This window comes from Uranotaenia lowii, chromosome 2 (genome assembly GCF_029784155.1).
Source record: "Uranotaenia lowii strain MFRU-FL chromosome 2, ASM2978415v1, whole genome shotgun sequence".
Lineage (NCBI taxonomy): Eukaryota > Metazoa > Arthropoda > Insecta > Diptera > Culicidae > Uranotaenia > Uranotaenia lowii.
This window is the reverse complement of record NC_073692.1, coordinates 206,642,919-206,663,988: the sequence shown is the minus strand read 5'-3', so window position 1 is coordinate 206,663,988 and position 21,070 is coordinate 206,642,919. Positions and strand designations below refer to the sequence as shown.

The 21,070-nt window shown below is 35.8% G+C and overlaps 2 protein-coding genes across 5 annotated transcripts in view; both read right to left on the bottom strand.

Annotated features, from left to right (window-relative positions):
* LOC129744467 (actin-binding protein WASF2) overlaps window positions 1-10,452 on the bottom strand; it is a 110,684-nt gene extending 100,232 nt beyond the window's left edge. Inside the window, exons 1-2 of the mRNA XM_055736989.1 lie at window positions 10,199-10,452; window positions 6,879-7,543 (exon numbers count right to left, since the gene is read on the bottom strand). The gene's annotated coding sequence lies outside the window, so the exon portion shown is untranslated. The remainder of the gene's footprint in view (window positions 1-6,878; window positions 7,544-10,198) is intronic.
* Window positions 10,453-13,432: 2,980 nt separating this feature from the next.
* The window catches only part of LOC129740973 (nicotinate phosphoribosyltransferase), an 87,970-nt gene continuing 80,332 nt past the window's right edge, over window positions 13,433-21,070 (bottom strand). For all 4 annotated transcript variants that reach the window (XM_055732637.1, XM_055732638.1, XM_055732642.1 and 1 more), the window contains one exon: window positions 13,433-14,841. In XM_055732637.1, the coding sequence (XP_055588612.1) occupies window positions 14,764-14,841 (78 nt within the window). In that variant the 3' untranslated portion in view covers window positions 13,433-14,763. The remainder of the gene's footprint in view (window positions 14,842-21,070) is intronic.

Here is a 21,070-nt window from a genome sequence, read left to right as displayed (position 1 = left end):
TTATATATCCTATCTCAAAAATGCTCGTTATTATTCGATTTATTATGTAATGTAAACAAGAATCACACAAAACTTGTTCTCTTGTTAAATCTCCTGTCTTTTGTACGTTCACCAATTAACCGAATAAAATGGTGGCATCTTTTTTTCTGGCATTTTTCCTGCATGGGAAAATTCCCGATTTTCAAAAGTTAAAATTGAGCTAAATATGAAAAGAAAATATTTTCGAAACCAAAAAAAATTTTCGAGGTCGAGGATTTTGATTTTTTAATTTATGTTTTTAACAATTTTTTGTGTTTTAGTACATAAAACGCAAACAATATATTTGTTTTTTTAAGAATATTTTTTCAATGTTTTATCAAACAAATGAAAATTTAAAGTATGGTTATGATTATTTTTGATTTTTGAGGTACTGTAAACTAAATTGAAAACAGCTGAAAATAAGAAAAGTAAAGTCACGTAAAAAAATTCTCATTGTTCAATCTATTCAAAAACTACCTACCATTGATCAATAGATTTTTGTAAAAATAGCTTTTCAGTAACTTTGTCGACCGACGTACGACTTCGTGGCTGAATAGCTGAATTCATCTCTCTCGTTTAACGTTCTATTAAAATTTAATTTTTTTTCATCAAGTAATCCGATATTTTAGTCGGACTCTTCAAAATAACTCCCCCAGTGTTAATGTGTTTGATACATTTCTACTAATTTTTCCAAGTTTCGTTTCAGTATAACGTGTTTTTCTGAAAAAATGAGCTCCTGATGTAGACTCGAACTTCGTCAATTCTGGACTAGTGAATAATAATTCCAGTTATAAGATGGATGATAAGCTTTAATCTTAGATTTTAAGATGTGGATTGTGGATTCAATAGGAAACTGTCTGATTTCAACATATGAATTCACCTCACAAATCAAATTTTTAAATTCCTTTCACTTATTTCTTCATCCAGATTTTTAAATTCTTTTTTTTCTAGATATTCGCAAAGAAAGTGCAGAATGGTAAAAATCTTAAATTAACTAACGCTATAAAACGCACAGTTGTGAAACGTTTATTTAATTCAAAAACATATTTATATTCACTGAAGTGCACAATATGCTTGAGCTTAGAAAAAAGCTAAGTTTGTGGTCGAGACATCTCGACTTTTCAAATATCCTCGAGTTTTCCCGGCATTTTTTTACTCATTAATATAAAATCCCGACATTTTCCTGCTCCTCCCAAATGTTACCTGTCCTGGAATAAACGACTATAGACTGTAAAGTTGCTGAGAGAAAGTTCAGTCATGATGAAATGAATGTATTTTAGGATTTAATAATCCATAAAAAATTTTCCCGGTTTTGATTTGAAATTGCCGGTTTTTTCCCGGTTTTCCCGGTCTCATTTTAAATTCCCGGTTTTCCCGGTTCGCTGGCCACCCTATAATAATTTATATAGACCGACTAGCAGGCCGGGTAAACTTCGTCTTACCTTGTTGAAGTTGGCGTAAATTTTTTCTTCGTTTATCATCTATGAAAAAGCAATAAATGTTGAGATGTGACAGCGCTTATGTAATAACACAAATAGAATCGGTATGAAATTGGCTTTCTGATGAATATAAATTTAATAGGGAAATCTCCCGTTAATATACCCTATCCAGTGCAAAGTTGTAATTTAGTGCAAGAAAATCTGAAAAAAAAAAATGCAAATTCACAAAAAGTTCAAAAAACTGCTTTCATTTAAAATTCGTCAAAAATTCTGTGTTTCGTATTTTGACTTTATAAATATGCAAAGATGTGCCGTCCACTTTTCAATCCCCTTCAAAATTTATCTGGTGTAACTTAAACAATTTTGACGGTTCATTGATTGAAAGTACGGTTTTGACATTCTTTGTGGTCATGATCTTAAAAAAAAATCAAAAAAATATATCCTTATGTGCAACGCCTAGCTTCTAACTTCAGCTTTTCTGGACACTAAGTTTAATTTTTTTTAGCATTCGTAGCTGATCTACAGTCTTTTTTTCGAAGCATGTTTTCGGATTATTTTTTTTTCCTAGACCTTGAATAACGGAACACTGAAGTGTTGTTGCTGAAAAACAAGAGAGATATAGCAGTTTTAAGCACGGAGTGTCAAATTGACACTCAAAGTCTTCTTCTTCTTCGTTTTAGGTTATTTTGGCCAGAAAACACTCAAGGTGTGATTAGGGATTTTTTTCCTGGGCTTGCAGGGTGCGTCGATAAAATAAGTGATGATGCAAAATTAAAGATTCTAAGAATTCATTGAGGGTCCTCAAAGAAATTGGTTTATTTGGATGCACCCGAATGACGTTAGAAACCGCAAAACTTCCAATAGTGTCATATTGACACTCAAGGGTGGACTAGGATTAATAGACTTTTTTCGACGAGTTTTGGAATAATGGAAAAATTAGTTTACCAGCTGTCCATACGTTTCGAGCTACTATGACATTCGCTCCTCTTCAGTGGACACCAAATTCAGTATCCAGAGTTTATCAACAATGAATTTAACAATATCTATTTAGTTTTATTCCAGATAGTGAAAAAAGTGCCTAATTGTTTTTTGTTCATTTTTGATAAAAATAAAACTTGCATTAGAAAAACAATTCCAAGTAAAAAGACACATAAAATAAGGAAACGTAACATTTTAGCTGCAACATTTTGACTTGAGAATATACTAAAGCAAGCTGGATAGTTATGCTGATTTTTTTTTATTGATATTCCGTCACTAAGTTTCTGATTTTATCTTAATTTTCTTAAAAAAATTAAATTTGTTTTTATTTTTTTTTTGCGATGAAAAGCCTGACGTTTAAAACTGTAGTGTATGGGTAAACTTTAGAGCAAGAAATTATGGCAAGTGTTCTTCCAACCGCTTGATCGCCCTTTTTTGGATTACAATTTTTTACTTCCATCCCCGCAAGGCCGATGGAACGGAGGGAGGGGTTTTGGGGGTTAAAACCCCTCTCCCCCTCTCAAAGAGGTGTACTCAAATTTTAAAATTCTTAATCAATGTTGAAGATTGACAAAGGTTATTCAAGTTCAACAATGTTCACTCAGAAATTATGTCAAAACATCGAAAACTTATCTCATGTTCAGATTTCTGCTACAGATTCCCAAAATTTTCTCCTTTGATGATAAAAATTCATTTCTGAATTCTAAATTTTAATAAATTAAACTCATTTCACGGTTCTGGTTCGTAATCAAAATCTCAATTGTATTTCTGTTTTCGTGTTTGCACAATTTAAACTCCTATCAAAAAAGAAAAAAAGTATTTTGCACTATATATCTAGTTTGGGATTCTTGATTCTCAGTTCGCATCATCATTAGGAAATAGCATTGAAAAGGTATTTTGAGATTGTTATGTTTTTGTTTTTGTTTTTATTTTTTCCGGATTTTCATTCTCGCGGATGATTTTTAAATTGTTATTCAAGTTTGGTTTAACGTTTCATTCAAATTTTTATACATAATTTTTAAAAGTCATATGCATTAAAAAAATTCTCCGACATGAAAAAACACAATATTAAGGCTATCAATTCGAATCCGGGCTGTTACAAACGCATGTATTTTGAAAACGATTCGTTTGATCGAAAAACGTGAGCAATCTAGTAAGTCTCTTTACACTTCTTATCTATTTGGGCCAAAAACAATTTCAGAAAAAACAACAGTTCAAGTTGTTTTCAAGACAACAAATGAAAGATTTCCGAGGTGATTGTGCAAAAATATTTATCGTAATTTCTCAAAAACACGTAAACTTAGACATCTGAAAAAATAAGCGAGGTAGTCCTTTTCATTACCAACACAACGCTGCAAAAATTTTGCATATCAGAACTCTAGGAATGTAGCTATTATAGAAATGAGGAGCCCGGACTACTCTAAATGATCATAGCTTTCGAAATCGTCCTGAGTTTTTGTTCAATTTTCAGATCCGAAGTTCTTGAACTTAATTCTTTGGCAGAATCGAAAACTTCAAAATGGCGATCCAGAATTGAAAACTCAAAATAAGATTCATCATTCGATATTCATATTGTAATTCAGATTAAAAATGAAATAATTAATTCAGACATCAAATATGAAATACTAGATTAATTAGAGCCCTCAACTAAAACAAATTTCAACTCTTAGCTCATATCGAAATGTTGATCTGGAATCTAAATTAAGAAATCGATTATTTTTTTACATTTCAAAAATCTTATTGAAACTCGGAAAAAGATCCAAAATACTAATTTGATAATAAGTAATCTTGAAAATTTTAACTCATATGTGAGCTTTATCTATAATAATTTTTAATATAAATGCTGTAAATGAATTCTGAACCTGAATTCATTTTCAGGTACAGAATTCAGAGTTTATGTTCAAAATTCAGATTGCAAATTGCAAGGGATCGCAGACTTATAATTTCGATTGTAATTTCAATTTTAAAATTTGTAATTAAAGCTAGTCAGTTTTCATTCTAGAAAAAAAAATCATCCACAGGATTTTATTTAAGGAATTCATTTCTGGGAAAAGAATTTGCTGATAAAGAAACATGCAAATCCCGTTTTTAACGAAACGGAGGCTTTCTTATAAAACAAATTTTTGTTCAAATCAATTAAGTCTAAATTGTTATGCCTATGACCACATTAAAAAGGTTTTAACTATCGATGGAAGTAAGTTCTCTGGTTTGTTACTAAAGGATTCTTTATACATATCTACCATTTTACAGATTTCCGAAAGTATTTACAAAATTTTCTATTGAAAGCGTCGCGTTGTTTAGTTATTGACGAAATAAGATTTCTTACGTTCGTTTTCACGTGAAGTGTTAATACATAAAATTTTAAATGTGAAAGAACATAAAAATGGTTAAGAAAAAAGTAAAACAAAAAATTCCTTTTTTTATTCGGTCAATGTTTGATTAATTTTATCATAGAAAAAATAGTTCACCAAAACCCCCTCCTTGAGGCCGTTCTTCCTACGGCCCTTCCCTGGTAAAGTTTTTCGGCTGTTTTGGAAACTTGTTTTATGGAAGTCTAAAAAGTCTCACTTTTTGGCTGTATCCTGCTTTTTCTAAATATATTCAACTTTTTTAAAGTACGCGGCAACACATATTATAAATTTTATACTGTTAAATCTCTGTGCTTACACAGAAGCATAACACTGGACAGATCGTTCTTACAAAGATTTAAAAAACTTGTCAATGTCCTGGACGGTAGACTTTTGGATTTTTTTCAACTTCTTGCAGGTTTTAAAAATATGGGAGCCATTTCTATCTGAAGTACTAGGCATAACGAGCACCCGGGGCTTAATAAGCACTCCTTTTTTTCTAAGGAAATACGCATATTGTTGTCTTGAACGCCTGAAAATAAGCTCTTATGATAGTTAAATCATCTTGATCTAAAAATACGCACTGCAACATGATGTACTTATTGTTCCTCATTTTCCACAATCATTAAATTTTTGATTTTTCACTGTAATCAATTTTAAAACGCGTTTTTATTTTAATTTGTTGACTCGGGGCGAACAGAGCACCATTGATCGGGGCATGATGAGCATTTTCTGCCGAAGAATCTAGCAGCGAATTCAATACGATGAAGTCAACTCAATTATAGAGCTACAGCTTGACTAGTTAACATCTGACGATCTGACAGTCGCAGTCTGACGGTCACAGTGAGGATAACAACAGGAAGGTCTGTCGATGTTCGTGTTCCCGCTATCACATGAATCCTCTGTATGATGAATAATTTTCCTCCAAAAGCAGTTTATTCAAAAAATTCTATTTATATCGTTTTTTTTTAAATAAATAAAATACGTTTTATTTGAAAAAAAAAAATCGATTTTCTTAATTAATTATTTTTATCCACTCTGGTAAACAGCATTTAATTTAGAGGATTGAAGATTTCACCTTTGACAAAAGATTCCAAAGGAATGTAAAAATTCTTGACACAATTCAAAGTTCCATAACAGTTCCGCGAGGAACCGAAATGTTCGTTAACAATTGTATAGAATGAATGATTGCAAAAAATTCCTTTTTTTAGTTTGAGGCCCAGAATGATCCTGGTTGCTAAATTCCCAACAAAAATGAATACCTCAACGATGCCTTGATCTGCTATCAAAGTAAATTCTAGATATCAAATGTTTTTTGCAAGTTTTCTGTAAACACCTAAATTTGCTCTCAGCTTGCTATCGAATGAAAATATTTGAATCCTTTTTATGTCGATTTTTTTTTTCTGAAAAAAAAAAATCCTGCTACTAGTTTTCTGGTAACACCTTGTTAAGGTCTTAGTTCGCTATCAATTTGGGCATCAAAGCCTGCTCGGGAAACATGTTGTAATAGATTGACGCAAGTTTTTTTTTAATATTTATATGGAAACATCAATATGATAAACTTCATACTTTATAACATTGTATTGTATTGCCTTAAATATTTACAAATATTTAAAAGGGATTTTTAACAGCAAAACGAAGAGAATTTATTTAACAAAGCTTTAGCAACAGGGTCTAGTTCTCGATAACAGTATCATGTAGACTGAATTCATAAGTTTCGAAATTAATTATTTAAGTGGAATTGAAAATGAGGCAGTACAATAAAGGGGACCTTTATTTCCCTTGAAGTTTTGGGGTTGCCGACTCAATTCCCCGAGGACCCCAGCTAGCCAATCAGCTGCAACCCCTAGCTGAGTTGAGCTATCCCGGTAACATTGAACCATCGCAGGACGACGACGATAGATGAATTCAAAATAGCATCTCGCTCGCTGCCCGTGCTAGTTTCCGATATTCCGCACTAATGTATTCCAGCGGCATAACACGGCCCTGCATTGGTATGTGTGTTTATCACCCCCCGCAATATTTTTTCAGCCTCATATCATATTGGGAAGAAGGCGGAATTGTGTGTAGACAAGAATAATGCATTATTACTCACTTGAATGTTATTCCTGTTGTTGTTTCGTTTGCCGATGATCAGGCTGCTGATTGGCTCCAGTCCAGCTCACTGCCAAATGATGACGAAGTCGAATATCCAAGAATACAATGTGGTCCTCCTTGATTTAACTATCCAGTAGTTTATATGAATGAATGATATCGGCTAAGGTTTATTTTTCTTCTCCGAGGCACTTCTCCCACAAATTACACTACTTCTTCTTATTTCTGTGTACGACGACGACGACAAGACTGTTGATCAAATTGGGCCTTTTATTAACTGTAGTACGGAAGCTTTCCGATAACCCATTCACTGAATCGTGTTGGTCAGTTAACCAACGAACACCTTTTGCCCCTTTTTATTCTAATAAAATGCACAATTTATTCCAATAATAAAACCTCCTTTCTATTCACTGATTGGAACACTCCCTTCACAAAGTATGAAGTAGAAAAAAATCACTCAACATTTCAGAACATCCTCTTGAGATAAATCACCATCGGCGGAGATACGCGACGACTTCCGCACACTTCGAGCACATCGGCAGCTGTAATCACTCGCGTATTTTCAGCATCATCTTTAATGGAAAACATATTTTGCCATTGTAGCAACTTGAAGCGAAAATTTGCACAATAATTTCCACCTCTATCGCTGCGCTCTGGTGTGTCACTCTGAAACAAGAGAAAATTCAATGCTTACATCTCCTGCTTGCTGCTGGACTGGTGTGATGATGATGGCAAGGCAAGCAAGAGTGCAAATACAGTCAGTCCCATGGAACGATGCCTACAGAGGGATGCCACACGAACACAACTCAACCGGAGCCAACAATCTGCCATCATCATCAGCAGCAGCAGAGGCTGATTGAAGGAGTAGCACATGATTCGAACTGAAATCGCTGTGCTAAGCCCGAAATATGAGTAAGCGAGAGGAAGACAGAGAACAAGTTCGAACATTGGATCTGTCAGTATCGGTTCTTCTTCGCGTAGTCCTTCGCGGCCCTTGTTTGTTTGTAGTACACGACGAATGCGAGAGCTCTCACTCACACCCAAGCAACGTTTGTTGCACAAGTTGAGGCCTTTGTGTTCGTTACATATCCAATTTTTGATCACCAACTCACCCACACATACACGTGTGCCTATCTTTTCGATGACGGGCACAAAAAAGTTGTGACAAATCAACACACCTTTCTCTTCGCCGCTCTCTCACTGCATACACTTTCCCCTCTCTGAAATACTATTTCACGGTGGGTTACAGTGGAGTCGGGGTTTTCTCGAATTAGCAATCCGATTGCATTCGGTTAGATAACTTTTCTTTTAACATCGATGAATTATGGACCAACCTTCTCCGTTCAGCCGACTTCGGCTGTGCTAATTGAAAGTTTAGGATCAGTTTTCTGCATATAAACGGGCGGTTAAGCAGTTGAGCGAGCGTACAGACTCAAAATTTTGGAACGAGTTAGATGCGAATCGCCGTTTTCATGCTTGTAGCCTTTTATTTTCAGTGGTAGGTAGCGAACTTTATGTAATTGTTTTGATTTTGTTAACAGTAGGTATATTTATCCAAAATTTGATGAACACAATTGGAAATCCCATCAACTTACAATCAGCCAAAAAATGATTGTAAAATAACGGTTTACCATTTTCGATCCGATTTTTAGGGATGAATAATCCGACAGGATTTTCCAATTTTGAGAAAACGTTCTTAGGTAAAAATGCTTTGCTCAGTGAATGACACTTGGATGAATTCAAGACAGTTTCCACAACATGGCTTGTTTGGACTTCTTAAAGAACTTCAGAAAATTACAGAAGATAATGCAAGAGTATTTTCTTAATTTCACATTCTGAATCGCGCTTTTCAATGAAATTTCGAGTTCCATATATGGCATGAATTGAATACTTCTATGCACCTTCAATAGGGTCTTATTTTTTTTAATTTTATCCTGTCTATTTGCATTCAATCATCTCTTGAAACGGTAGAAATTTAAGAACATTGAGATTTAGAAGTCCCCTGTCTGCGGATTGAACGTGGTTTGACCAGGGAATAGCAATAAGGAGAATTCTTTGTATTTAGAAAGGTAATAATCAAACCTCCCTAATCACTGCACAATTTACAATAATTCGCACAATTCTTTTCTCTCTAAGCAATTGGCACAATTTCAATTATTGGCTGAACAGTTTGACAATGAACAGGCATATCTTCTCTCTGTATCGTCCGTAAGTTGGTGAGAGATGGTTAACTGATATTCACTCATTTAGAAGATCTTCGGGTAAAGTCATTAATTTATTTTAACATTTGATGGTTTGCTCAATCTTTCGGCTTACATTTTATTTGCTAAATGATTCATTTTCAAAAAGATCTTTGTCGACACCGATCGATTTATTTCCCAATTCAATCCTTTCTTCTCATTATTAATTTTTTAACTGAACAGCGTCTGTTTCTTCAAGAATCAATGCTGTTCACTATCTCCTCCGTTCAAAAACTCCGTCCTTTCTCCAAAAAACTATGTATAGTCTGTAAACTGTTCGTTTTTCTCCTTTTTGGTTAACGTCCGACTTTTTCTTCGCTTTGCACAGAAAAAAATTGCGAAGCTATTTCAAAAACGTTGTCATAATAATTTTACCATTTCTGCGTTTTGGTATTTTCAACCACGGCATAGTATCACTCAAACTTAGTTATAGTGCACATGATACATTATTGCAATTTCTATGCACATGGTCATTTTCGACAAAATATTTTCCGTTTGACGATTCATCCTGTCAATTGCAGGGTTCTCGCACAGGCTCTTTGAACAACATTGTATAAGTACTGCCATATTTTTGATTTCATATATTGGATGTTCTATTTCAATTATTTAAAATGGTATTATTCTTCATATTTTTTATTTTCTTTACTATTCATTTCATTCGGATTACATCTGCTCATACTATTCTGTTCAATCTTATATCAATGTTTCTGTGTATTTGCTGAATATTGAGCGTATTTGCCTTCTTCAACATCTTTCGATTATAATAAATTTTTTTTTTAATTCGTTACGTTCACGAAAAATCATAATCGATTAGTGATAAGCTGAACAAGTATCAATATGTGACCCTCTGAAACTCGGGTTGGAATGTATTCTTAAAATCTGTGTTACTGACAGATTTCGCAGTAATGTACATAAAGCTCATGTTCGGCATACTCCATATAACCCACCGTGATTCGGTCTGATTGCTATGCTACGTGTATTCCGATGTGGTCAGCATGAATAAAAATGTACATGTGAATGTTCCTCTGTTCCTCTCTCGCTCTTTCTTTTTATGTACGTGAGGGGTGCGGTATTAACAAACCTCTTTTATCCCTTATAAAAACTTTGTTCCAAAAAATAAGTTTCCACTTTAGGTTTCGTTTAGGAAGCGCACTATTTTCAAATTCCACACGCGCCAAACATTTCACGGCACACACACGTCGCGAATTCACCGAAAGCGAACCGAATTTTCCCGATCAATGGAGGAAAACGTGGAAAAACTTAAGACGATTGTGGACCTCCCCACACGCGTTGACGTTGACTTCGACCGCTGGCTGACTGCGTTGTGTGTGATGATGGTAGGCGACGACTTTATGATGGCTCGCTCCTTTTGGGGCGGCCGATCGAACTCGTTTCTACGTTGTCATCAGATTCGTCGTTTGCATGAATGAATGCGAGAGCGAAAGAAAAATAACACCTCGCAAGCTTATGGAGAGAGCGAGAACATGCTTGGCTTTCACCAATCCATTCATGCGATGCATTTAGTTCGACTCGAATGCAAGCGATTTGAAATGAGAGCTTGCATGCAACGCGCTCGATTTAAAACATTTTAAACCTTCGAAAGTCTAGCATAAGTTTTCACAATCTCCTATATATTTGAAAATATATTATTTTAGGACCATCGGACAACAACTCACTCGCCTGAATACCTACCTCCCTGATGAACCATACATATTCTGTCTAATTCCCTTATCTAACCCGACTTTCTTCTCGCGCCGTTGGACACGCGCAACTCTCAGACGTATGTATCTCACCAAGAACGAGGTGATGGTCAGATGCAATGTCTGCGCTTCGTTTGTTGCGGAGATCAAGAAGGCTCCTTCTCCATCTTCGGCTGATGCAAATGTGGTCAATTCGATTTTTAGTTCGACCATCCCGGGATATCCAAAGTGACCTTGTGTGCTGGTCAATGGGGAAAGAGCGATCCACCGATCACCATGTTGTTGCCATAAAATTCTACAAACAGCTCTCAAATTTTGCTCATCTGTCCTAGACCATGATGCGCTCAAAGTCCTGATTATCGGAGCCAATCTATGCGTTGAAGTCGCCTGATTTAACGCTGTTCGATTGACTGTAAAACTGCTCTTTCTCCTGCAAATCGGCAACTTCAGTTGACGCATAATCCTGGACAATTGTAAGGTTTCTAATTCGTGGCTACGATTATTCTTTCGTTTATCGGTTCTTATCTTATGAGGGCCGCATGAGCCTGCGGGCTTATTAGGAAACCAACTCCTCGTTCACGAGAAGCGTGTTGTCCTCGTATGCCAGAGTATAGCAGAACAGTCTGGATTGTGTCTTGTGTTTTCCAGTGTTAGGCCAACGGACATCCCTCAGTCCTAATATCTCTAGCTTGAGGCGGCTAGCTTTTCTAACAACTTGAGCCTGCTTACTGGCTGGGCAAGGGTCATAACATTCCAAGTTCCAATTCTAGTTCGTGTTTTCATGATAAAAGTCGTTGCCAAAGTTCCAATTTGGTTATTCCTAGTCTCAGTTTCCGTAACGATTGTTTTATCAGGAGCAGTAGGTTGTTAGCTTAAGGTCCCTATCCAGCGATGGGGCTGACATCTTGGACTTAGCTGGCGGGAGCCGCATTACATAAATTCAACCGCTCGCTGCGAGACAGACGCTGTTTAAGCCGCCACTGACCTGGAGAACGGACGCGTGGAGAACGTGACTTGTGTCGTTAAAATTTATTTCAAACTGTTCTCTCAAACGCTTGAGTTTCGATTCTCATCAAGCTGTCCTCTAGGCTTGCCTTAGATGTATTTCAACTCGATTTAATATTGTCGCTGAATCCCCAAACCGGAGTTTTCGTCAACATCAGCGACGGCGACATCACTGGCGACATTTCATGTTGACCAGACATTTGTAAAACATCTTCCGAGTGTCGGAACCAAACAAAAGAACGGGTTGCCAATCTCCGAGGTGTTTGAAAAATTGTTCATCGTCGCTGTTTGGCAAGGTTGCCAATCACCAGCGCGAAAACTTCGGATTTCAACTGCATTGACAATATATATTATAAGCTGTTCTCTCAACTCGCTTTTTGTCAATTTACTTACCGATTTTTTCACATTTATTCCAACTTTTCTTCCAAACCTTCTTGAATTTGCATTTTCATCACTCCGCGGCGATTAATGTATACTGACGAACCGCCTGGCAAATGTAAACAATAACAGAGAGGCGAGAGAGAGTATGTCAATTCGCTATTGTTCTAAAGCCTAATCCACACTAGGAACGGTTCGTCTCGAGACGGTCTCAGCGTCTCCCATTTACTTCGGGAGACACTGAGACCGTCTCACATTTCCAACAACAACAACAAAGTTCGTCTCATAACAAAAATCGCAGTTCATGTTGCACTATAGTGTGGACTAGGCTTAAGAATCGACGAAGAGTGAATTTGTAGTAGATAGATGCCAGGTGAACAGTTAGGAAATCATAAAAGAAGTGTTGCCATTATAACGGATGGATAATCCGATATATCAATCACTACTGTAACCTTACTTGATTATATGACTTGACGAGAATAAAGATGATTGTTATCAGTTTTCTGATACAAAATAGTATTACGGCTTTTTGATATCACAACACATTTTGTTCAAGATGTCCTATCAACCCGACCCGCTTGAGTTTCAATTCTTCCCAAGCTGTCCTCACATTTTATTCCATTGGTTTCAGGCTGGCCTCCCAAACAAATATTGAAGATGAATAATTCGAGAGAAATTAAAATCCTAGAAAAAAGGCCTTTCAAACCGCTTGAGTTTTCATTTGGAGATATTGTCCTAGGTTCGCTCGACGGTCAACGCTAGACGTGTGGAAAATCCGGTGGACTCGTTCCGGCGCGATGATCCTGAACTGAGCCGCTGCACAGTCCAGCAACAAATAGCTATCTAATGGCGTCTATTGCCCCAATTTATACATTCCCTACAGGAAGATTGTCTGCTGATCGTTATTGATTGCCACAGACCGTAACTTCGTACCTTTTAAGATAAGGAAGTTAAAACCTGGTGAATAGGAGTGTGCAAAAGTTTCCTAGAGACATACACATGCGTCGCACGCTTTTTGCTACAAAACTGCTTCGAACTTTACAATTGGCGATCCTGCTAGAATCGTAAGGTCCGGTGCAAACCTGTAGAAATCTCCGGAACAAAAGTGCGCTTACTGTGTGCGTTGAACACTACAGGAAAATTCTCACGGCTGAAGTCTACAGGAAAATAAAAAAGAATAAGAAAAAACCTAGAATTTTATGGACTGTGATATTTCAGAATCAAACCCTACATTAAGCCATCCACATTTATTCATCTATTCAAAGCTATGTGAGTAGGTATATAATTATCTGGTTTATAAGATTCCCTTCTATGTTTGGTGAAAAACTGTTACCATTTCTTTTCCTTTCGTTAAGACCGTGGGCAGCTGTATCTATCTACGTAATCAAATTTTGTCCCCCAATTTGGAAACCATTTTCTCAATAACTCGTCGTCCTTTTTCAAATATTGCGAGAATTCCTATGTGGTTGACTTCTACTTACTATTTTTGTCCTTGTGCCATCAACTATAGCAGTTCTAAAAAAGTGATTCCTTCTAGAAGTTTAGTTAAACTGCAAAAATTGCAGTTTCAGATTATGAGAATAGTTTCAACTGTAGGTAATTATAGAACGAATTGTTGTTTGTTTGGTTGTGAGGTAAACACTATTTGTGTGTAATTTTATTTGTATGTTTCCAAGTAAACACCTGTTTAAGGCACACAATAAACTCCAATAGATTTGGTGTGGGATTTTATGGTTGTTCTTGTAATTTTTTTTATTAGATTTTACGGTTGGATTTTTCTTCAATAAATAGGATTGATTTGAATAAAACTAAATAAAACTTTTGAGTGAATAGATATTTGAACAACAGATTTTTTAACATACGAGGTGCAATTCTGGAGTTTACGTTGAAAAAGTTCTACGTGACTGTGCAATTAGTTTGCGCCCTATACGAATTTGCATGCGCCAAACTTTTGAGCAAGGCAACGTCCAGCATTAACACGCTAATATTTTACGTAACTTGTACTTTATATCTGACTATGGTAGATTTGTGTGAAAGTAGGTATATCAAAATATTTTAACAGAATGGTTCACATTTGCTTCGGAATGCTCTAAATCTGTCCATATCGTTTCGGTTTCCTTTTTATTGACGAAACATTCTGAACCACATTTTTCGAGTCATATTTTCCAAATAAACCACGCCGCTTAACTTTTTCATAAGTAGCTCCAACCTTAGTCTTAGCCTTTTCAAATTGCATCTCTATACATATGCTCGTTTCTTCTCCTCTTTCGTTCTCTAAAGCACTAACTCTGTGTATGGAATAACAATTAGTTTTAACAACTTTAAGTAGGTTTCAGGTGACCCTTTCGGTATTTTTTTAAGATCCCATCCAGATATTTAACAAAGACAAAGGAGCTATTAGTTTCGCTTATTTTTACCAATAAATGTTTGATCACACACACACTTCGGTGAGGGACACGTAACAATTAGAATCCTTCCACACGCGTGGGAGGTGTTTTGGATTAAAAATGACGGGTAAGGCAGGACGCAAATCGCTGCCGTCCGGCACACGCCGTTGAACTTATCACGAAAGCTCACCGATCGGAGCATTCTGCAGCCAGAGATCGTGGATGAAGTTGTACAAATTATCACTGACAGCAACCTGAAAAAAATTATCAAAAAATTTAAAGGTTTTGGAAAAAAAACTAAGTTATTTACGAAATTATGCTTCTGTAAACCCATATATTTTATGGGAGCAAGAGTGTGGTCAGTACGGATCCGTCCTTATTTTATAATCAGAGGCTTTAAGTACCAGTTGCGATAGTATATCGAACTGATGTTTGATTGAGATGAAATATCAAATCAGATATTTTGAGTTATAACTTGCGATAGTATATCTAACTCATACTTGATTGAGTTGAGCATCCAACTAAAGTTTTGAGAATCTAGTATCTAAAGAACGTCCAGCTAATGTTTGAATAAGATGGAATATCCAATCAAAATTTTAAGTTTCTGTTTGCGATAGAACATCCAAAACGTGTTTGATTTTTTCTAATTATTATTAATTAAAGACACTGATGTTTGATATGTAATCAAAGGTCAGAGTCTCCTGTTGTGATAGGATATCTTAAACATTATATGAAGATATGTGTAGTCGTTTGAAAAAAAAATAGAAGATAAAATCTAATGCAAATTATTGCAAACCGTTTCGAACCGGGTCACGATTAGTATTCAAGCAGGTTTACTACTAAATATGACCTAACAGAGCAACTACAGGAGAATCCATCATAGACATAACATTCAATAACTCCGGGAAATCAATAAAATTGTAAGTGGGGACGATTTCTTTTCGTATAGTTCAACTTTATAAAGTCATTAGAAAATCAGCAGCCCAAATTATTCCTGATCTTAGAGTATCGATCACAGATACTCAACGAAAATTTTGCTACTGTATGAATCCAAAGGATTCTGACGGAATTCTTAAATCGATCCCTGACATTGTTATTCTGAGCTTCAATTCGTGAAGATCGGTTTCCAAGGTATAGGATATCTAACATATTTTACCGATCCACAAGAATAGTACAGAACTGTCTGCTGAAAACTGTCGTGAGGTGGCAATTCCCTCTACCATACTCCAACTGATCGAGAGCTTAATTTACGATCAAATGGACCCAGGATTAGAAAGAAAGATGATAGATTTTCAGCACAGCTTTTTGAAAAAGCGATTAACTGTGACGCATTTGACAGAAATCGTTCCTCAAATTTCACAATGGACGATGCAGGGATCACAAGTCATTTTAACAACATTTGTGATGTGATTAACACTTATACTGTGTGTTGTGTACAAATGAGATCTCTGGTATTTGCTTGCAAAGGATACGCCCATACCTGACAGAAAAAGTCCAGTTCGTGAAGCTAGGGAATACGAGATCCAGTGTATTCTCGGTCAACAGTGGTGTACCACAAGGAAGTCACTTGGGACCAATTCTAAAGTTATTGATAAAAAACTGGTTTTTCATGTTTCTCCCGAACAAAATGTATAGAAATTCCATACAAACTTCAGGCTTGTTGAGCGACCCCTTCCCGTGATGCGATCTGGGCCAAATTTAGCATGAGTTCTTGTACTAGGCCTAGGGTCAATTTTAGTCTGCAGCGCAAAACTTTTTCAAAAGTCGAGTAATTTGGGGCACTCTACTATACATTCACATTCGCAATTCCAATTTTTTCAGTTTGTTCAGTCTTTTAAGCGATTGGAATGACACTGAAAAAAATTCGTCTCTGTGTATAGCGCTAACACCTATGGAGCACGTTTTGCATTTTGCTTAACTATTTCTTATCAATTTCAAACAAAGTGGATGTAACCAAAACGTTTTTTTAAATTGTTTTGTTAAGGCATTTTACTTATACACTTATATATACACTTATACAGATAGCGTCTCTTGTTTACAGTCTTTTTAGTCCAGGGAACATTCGTATTGTTATCGCCACGGCAGATTTAGTGAGATATACATACACCCACAAATTAGACTCTATTCCAATAATGAATTTCCTTGGAGGTGAAATTATCGGTATAAGATTTCTATAGGGGAACAAATAATTCGCATTAATTTCGAATATCTCGCATATTATTCATAAAAGACTTACCTTCAGCAGGAAACGTTTGCCGTATTATTTTCACTTCTAGCAATACAAAACGGATTAATGCCTATATTCGTTTTTTATCGAAAAACGCACCCGGCTGCAAAAGCAATCATTTCCAGAATGGCGATAAAGAAATACCAATTTTTTCAACCATTTTGTGGTTAATGCTTGAGAACTATCAAAATGATTAAAATTCTTTCTAAAAATTTTGTTAAAAAATAACCAAAATTACGGTTTACAAGCAAAACCTATAAAATGGTAATTTAAGAACCATAAATGGTTATAAAAAAATGAGCGTGTGGTGCACTGGATAAGATATCGGATTGGCAAGCCGAGATGAGATGTTTCAATGAGTTCGATTCTCTCTATTTTTTGGGATACATTTTGGATTGAAAGTTACATAAAATGTTTTTCTTATTTCGCTTGAATGTAGTGGTCATGCCTCATTTTTCTAGGGAGCTCGAGTCTTTATGCCAGTAGTGCTTCTCTAATCATATCATCTTTGGCACAGTACACTTTTAAGCGCATTTTCAGCACAGAGATTTGCTTAATAGGCATTGGATTTTTGCAACCTCTTCTATGGGTGTACGAAATGGTTTTCGCGTTTGGGCGCTGGTTACTAGAGCCTCATCATTTCTAGCAATATAATTTAACTTTATATTGCACATGAACGATAAAACGTAGTCGTACGCTCGAAAATACCCTCTACAGCTTCGCAATGCCGAGGTCACAAACACTAAGGCAGGCATGTCAAACTGGGGGTTCGCGGTCCGCATGCGGCCCGCGGCCTTGGTCAATGCGGCCCGCATAGCCCCGTCTTAAATATTCACAAAATTCCCTATTACACAGAAGTACATCAGTCAATTATCAATTATCAATTTACAACAGTCTTTGTGATAAATTTTGATTTTGTTGAAGGAAAAACCAAGAATACATGGATTACGATGTTTTCCATACAAACATCCGTCCAAAAATGAATGAAATCGTATGTTGGGCGATAATGAACCTGATTTTCTACCCGGCACCATTTTTGATCACGTTCATCGATTTTGACGAAACTTGGCCTGGTATTAGAACAAACATTTTTACATCTTTGGACCAAATTTCAAGATTTTTCAATGAAATTTGTCGAAGATACAGCAAGTTTAGTGAAGCAATTCCAAATTTCTCTTTTTTACGGAGCTCTATCTTTGTTTCCCGTCATTGAAAAGACTTCAAATTCCGTATAGTGTTAGTTAAATAGTTGAACTAGATTGTGTGAAATTTTCATGAAAAAATATCAACCGAGAAAGAAATGGCAGCTCGTCAAAGTTGAAAGTGGGTGCTCAGCTTTACGCGATTTCATTCTTTTTTGAACGCAACTGTAGCTATCTATGTGAGCAGCTTTTTTCCATAATGAAGGCCACAAAAACTCTTCATCGTTCGAGATTATCTCATAAATATTTAGCATCAATAATGAAAGTGTCAGTGACAAATTAACTTCAACCTGATATCAGGACAATAGATATAATGCATTATAATATAAGCACGTTAAACATTAAAAGCTTTCATAAAAATTTAACGCAAAATTTCATTCCAAGTTTACTTATAACTATATTCCAATTTATTGTATCTAATCTCAGCGAAACTAATTTGTTATGTTTTCTAACTGATTTTGGCTTTCAATGCGGCCCGCACACTTAAACGAGTTTAACATGCCTGCACTAAGGTATAATGAAGCTTGATTTCGTCAGTACTAAGATTCAGAGATGCGGTATGCGGTATAACAAGTGGTCGAAACTGATCATATAGCTTCATGGAGTATAAACATAATTTTGGGAACGTCACCTCGCCACTCTGTTTGACATGCGGGTATTGAGCATGTGATGTACAACTATTTAATGTTTAGAAGGGTACGTCCAAACATTTCTGGCTAGGATACGTGAAAGGTGAGGCCACCACCGACTCGGTGGCACCGAGTAGGATCTGAGATAAACTTGGTCCGATCCAGCGAATGGAACTACAAATAAAAGTTTAAGCAACTGCGTAGCTTTCGTTGATAATCCGTGACCGTCTAAGGCATGGGTGGCCAAACCGTGGCCCGCGAAACTTCAATTACCTAGTTTCAATATTTTGAAGTTTATCGAAAAAAACAAAATAGTTCAACAACTAGAAACAACACTCAATAAAGTTTTCTTTTAGATGTACATAAAATAACTAAAATATCTGTGCTCTTGGTAACCCTGATCTGGAAAACTTAAAACGAGAGAACCAAGAGAGCAAGCAAGGTCGAATAATGAGTGCATTCACATTATTCTCTCTCGGCGTTTCTGAATTGTCGAAACAGGTTAGTGATCGATTTCCTATAAAAAGCGCTTGGCTGTGGTTGGTAGGAGTAAGTAGGGATGAATCATCCCAGAAGATGAAAATCCTGTAGAAAAAAAAAATTTTGATAGGAGTAAGTTGATTTCTACACGTGAAACAGTGAACAAATAAAAAAAGCAAGTGGAAATTGAAATCTAAACGTAGTATGTATTTAGAATACTCGGACCTTCTCACAGTGGAAAAGAAGTTGAATTTTCATTATCTTTCCGGAGTGCCATACCAGCGCGGATTGAAATTAATGTGTGCATAAAGCTGGACTCACATCAAAAGTAACAAATGTTGAAAATTGTGTTTCATAGTGATAAGTTTGTTATAGATTTGTTTTAGATATAGGAGTTAACCGGTTTCAACACGTTGGGTAGTGAACAATAAAATAGAGATAACAAGAGAAAATAAAAAAAAAAACTAATGAATAAGGTGGTTCCAAACTTAACAGTGCCGTGCACCATATCAGTGCTGGCTCGAGGGAAAACTAAGTTCACATTAAAAGTGCGTTATCATCATCTGTTGATAAAATTCCCTGGATTCAAATTGCAAAGCAGTGTAAATAAAGGTAAGCAAATCCATTCATTAACCTTAAAATTGAAAATTTCTTTATAATTTGGGTAATTGTGTAATTTTTGTAATCTACAAGTACAAAATTCCCCTGTATTGCATAAAAAATGTTCAGTAAAATTTACAAAATAGTTTTGCAATAAATATTAAAAATAAGCACTTTTTTAATTCAGCTTTTCAAATTTTATAACCTGTTAATGCTATAAAACTAGAAACATCATTTATCATCTTTGAACTGCTTACAATCGCATTTATTTACCCATTAAAAAACTCACAATTTGAATGGACAACTAATTGATAATATCACATGTTATCTTGTTTATTTTTATAGTTTGAGAAGATAGCATCTAGCAGTTACAACCTTAATGTGAAGAAAAAAAGAACCATAGAAGGCCTTCGAAATTTTCAAGAAAAGTGGACAATGAGCTATTTCTTCGCAGAATTTAAATCGAAACCAATATGCTTGATTTGCAATTATTGTGTATCAGTAGCGAAAGAATATGGGCAGTTTCAAGTTTGACAAAGTAAACGAATTAAAGGAAAAAAATTATGCTCAACGCCAGATATTTTCTAAAGTTACTCAAGATTCTGAACGCTATGTTAAAGCAAGTTATGCAGTGGCAAACATTCTTGCAAAAAACTCAAAACCTTTTTCCGATGGCGAAGTAGTTAAAGAATGTAAGGAGAGTGTGGTGAAAATTCTATGCCCAAACGATTACTAGACGCGTCGACGATATTGGGAAATATGTGGAAGATAGCTTGAAAGATCGCGCATCTCAGATTGTATTTCTATCTCTAACAATCGATAAAAGCACAGATATTCCACGCAAGTTGCGATATTTGTCAGAGATGTTGAACTTTTCAACGTTACTGAAGATTTGGCTGCCCTCTATCCGCTGAAGGATACGACCTGTTCAAGAGATTTTTTGGAAGCCGTAACATCCACAATGAAACGCATGTCGTTAAAACTCGGAAATCTATCGGGTTTAGCAACAGATGGTGCTCCAGCAATGGTTGGTAAACATGAAGGATTGGTAAAGTTAATCAAAAATGAAGCCCACAAAGTTGGCAATTCTGCCATGTTAAATTTTCATTGTATAGGAATTCATCAAGAGAGTTTATGCGCAAAGTCCCTCAAAATGGATCATGTGATGAAAGTGGTCATCAAAACTGTGAACTTTATAAAGTCGAAAGGGTTGGATCACCGACAATTCCAAGAGTTTTTAAAGTCCTTGGATGTTGGGTTCAATAATGTAACATTTTATGCGGAAGTAAGGTGGCTAAGCCGTGCTAAAATGTTAAGAAGAGTGTTCGATTAAAAAGACGAAATT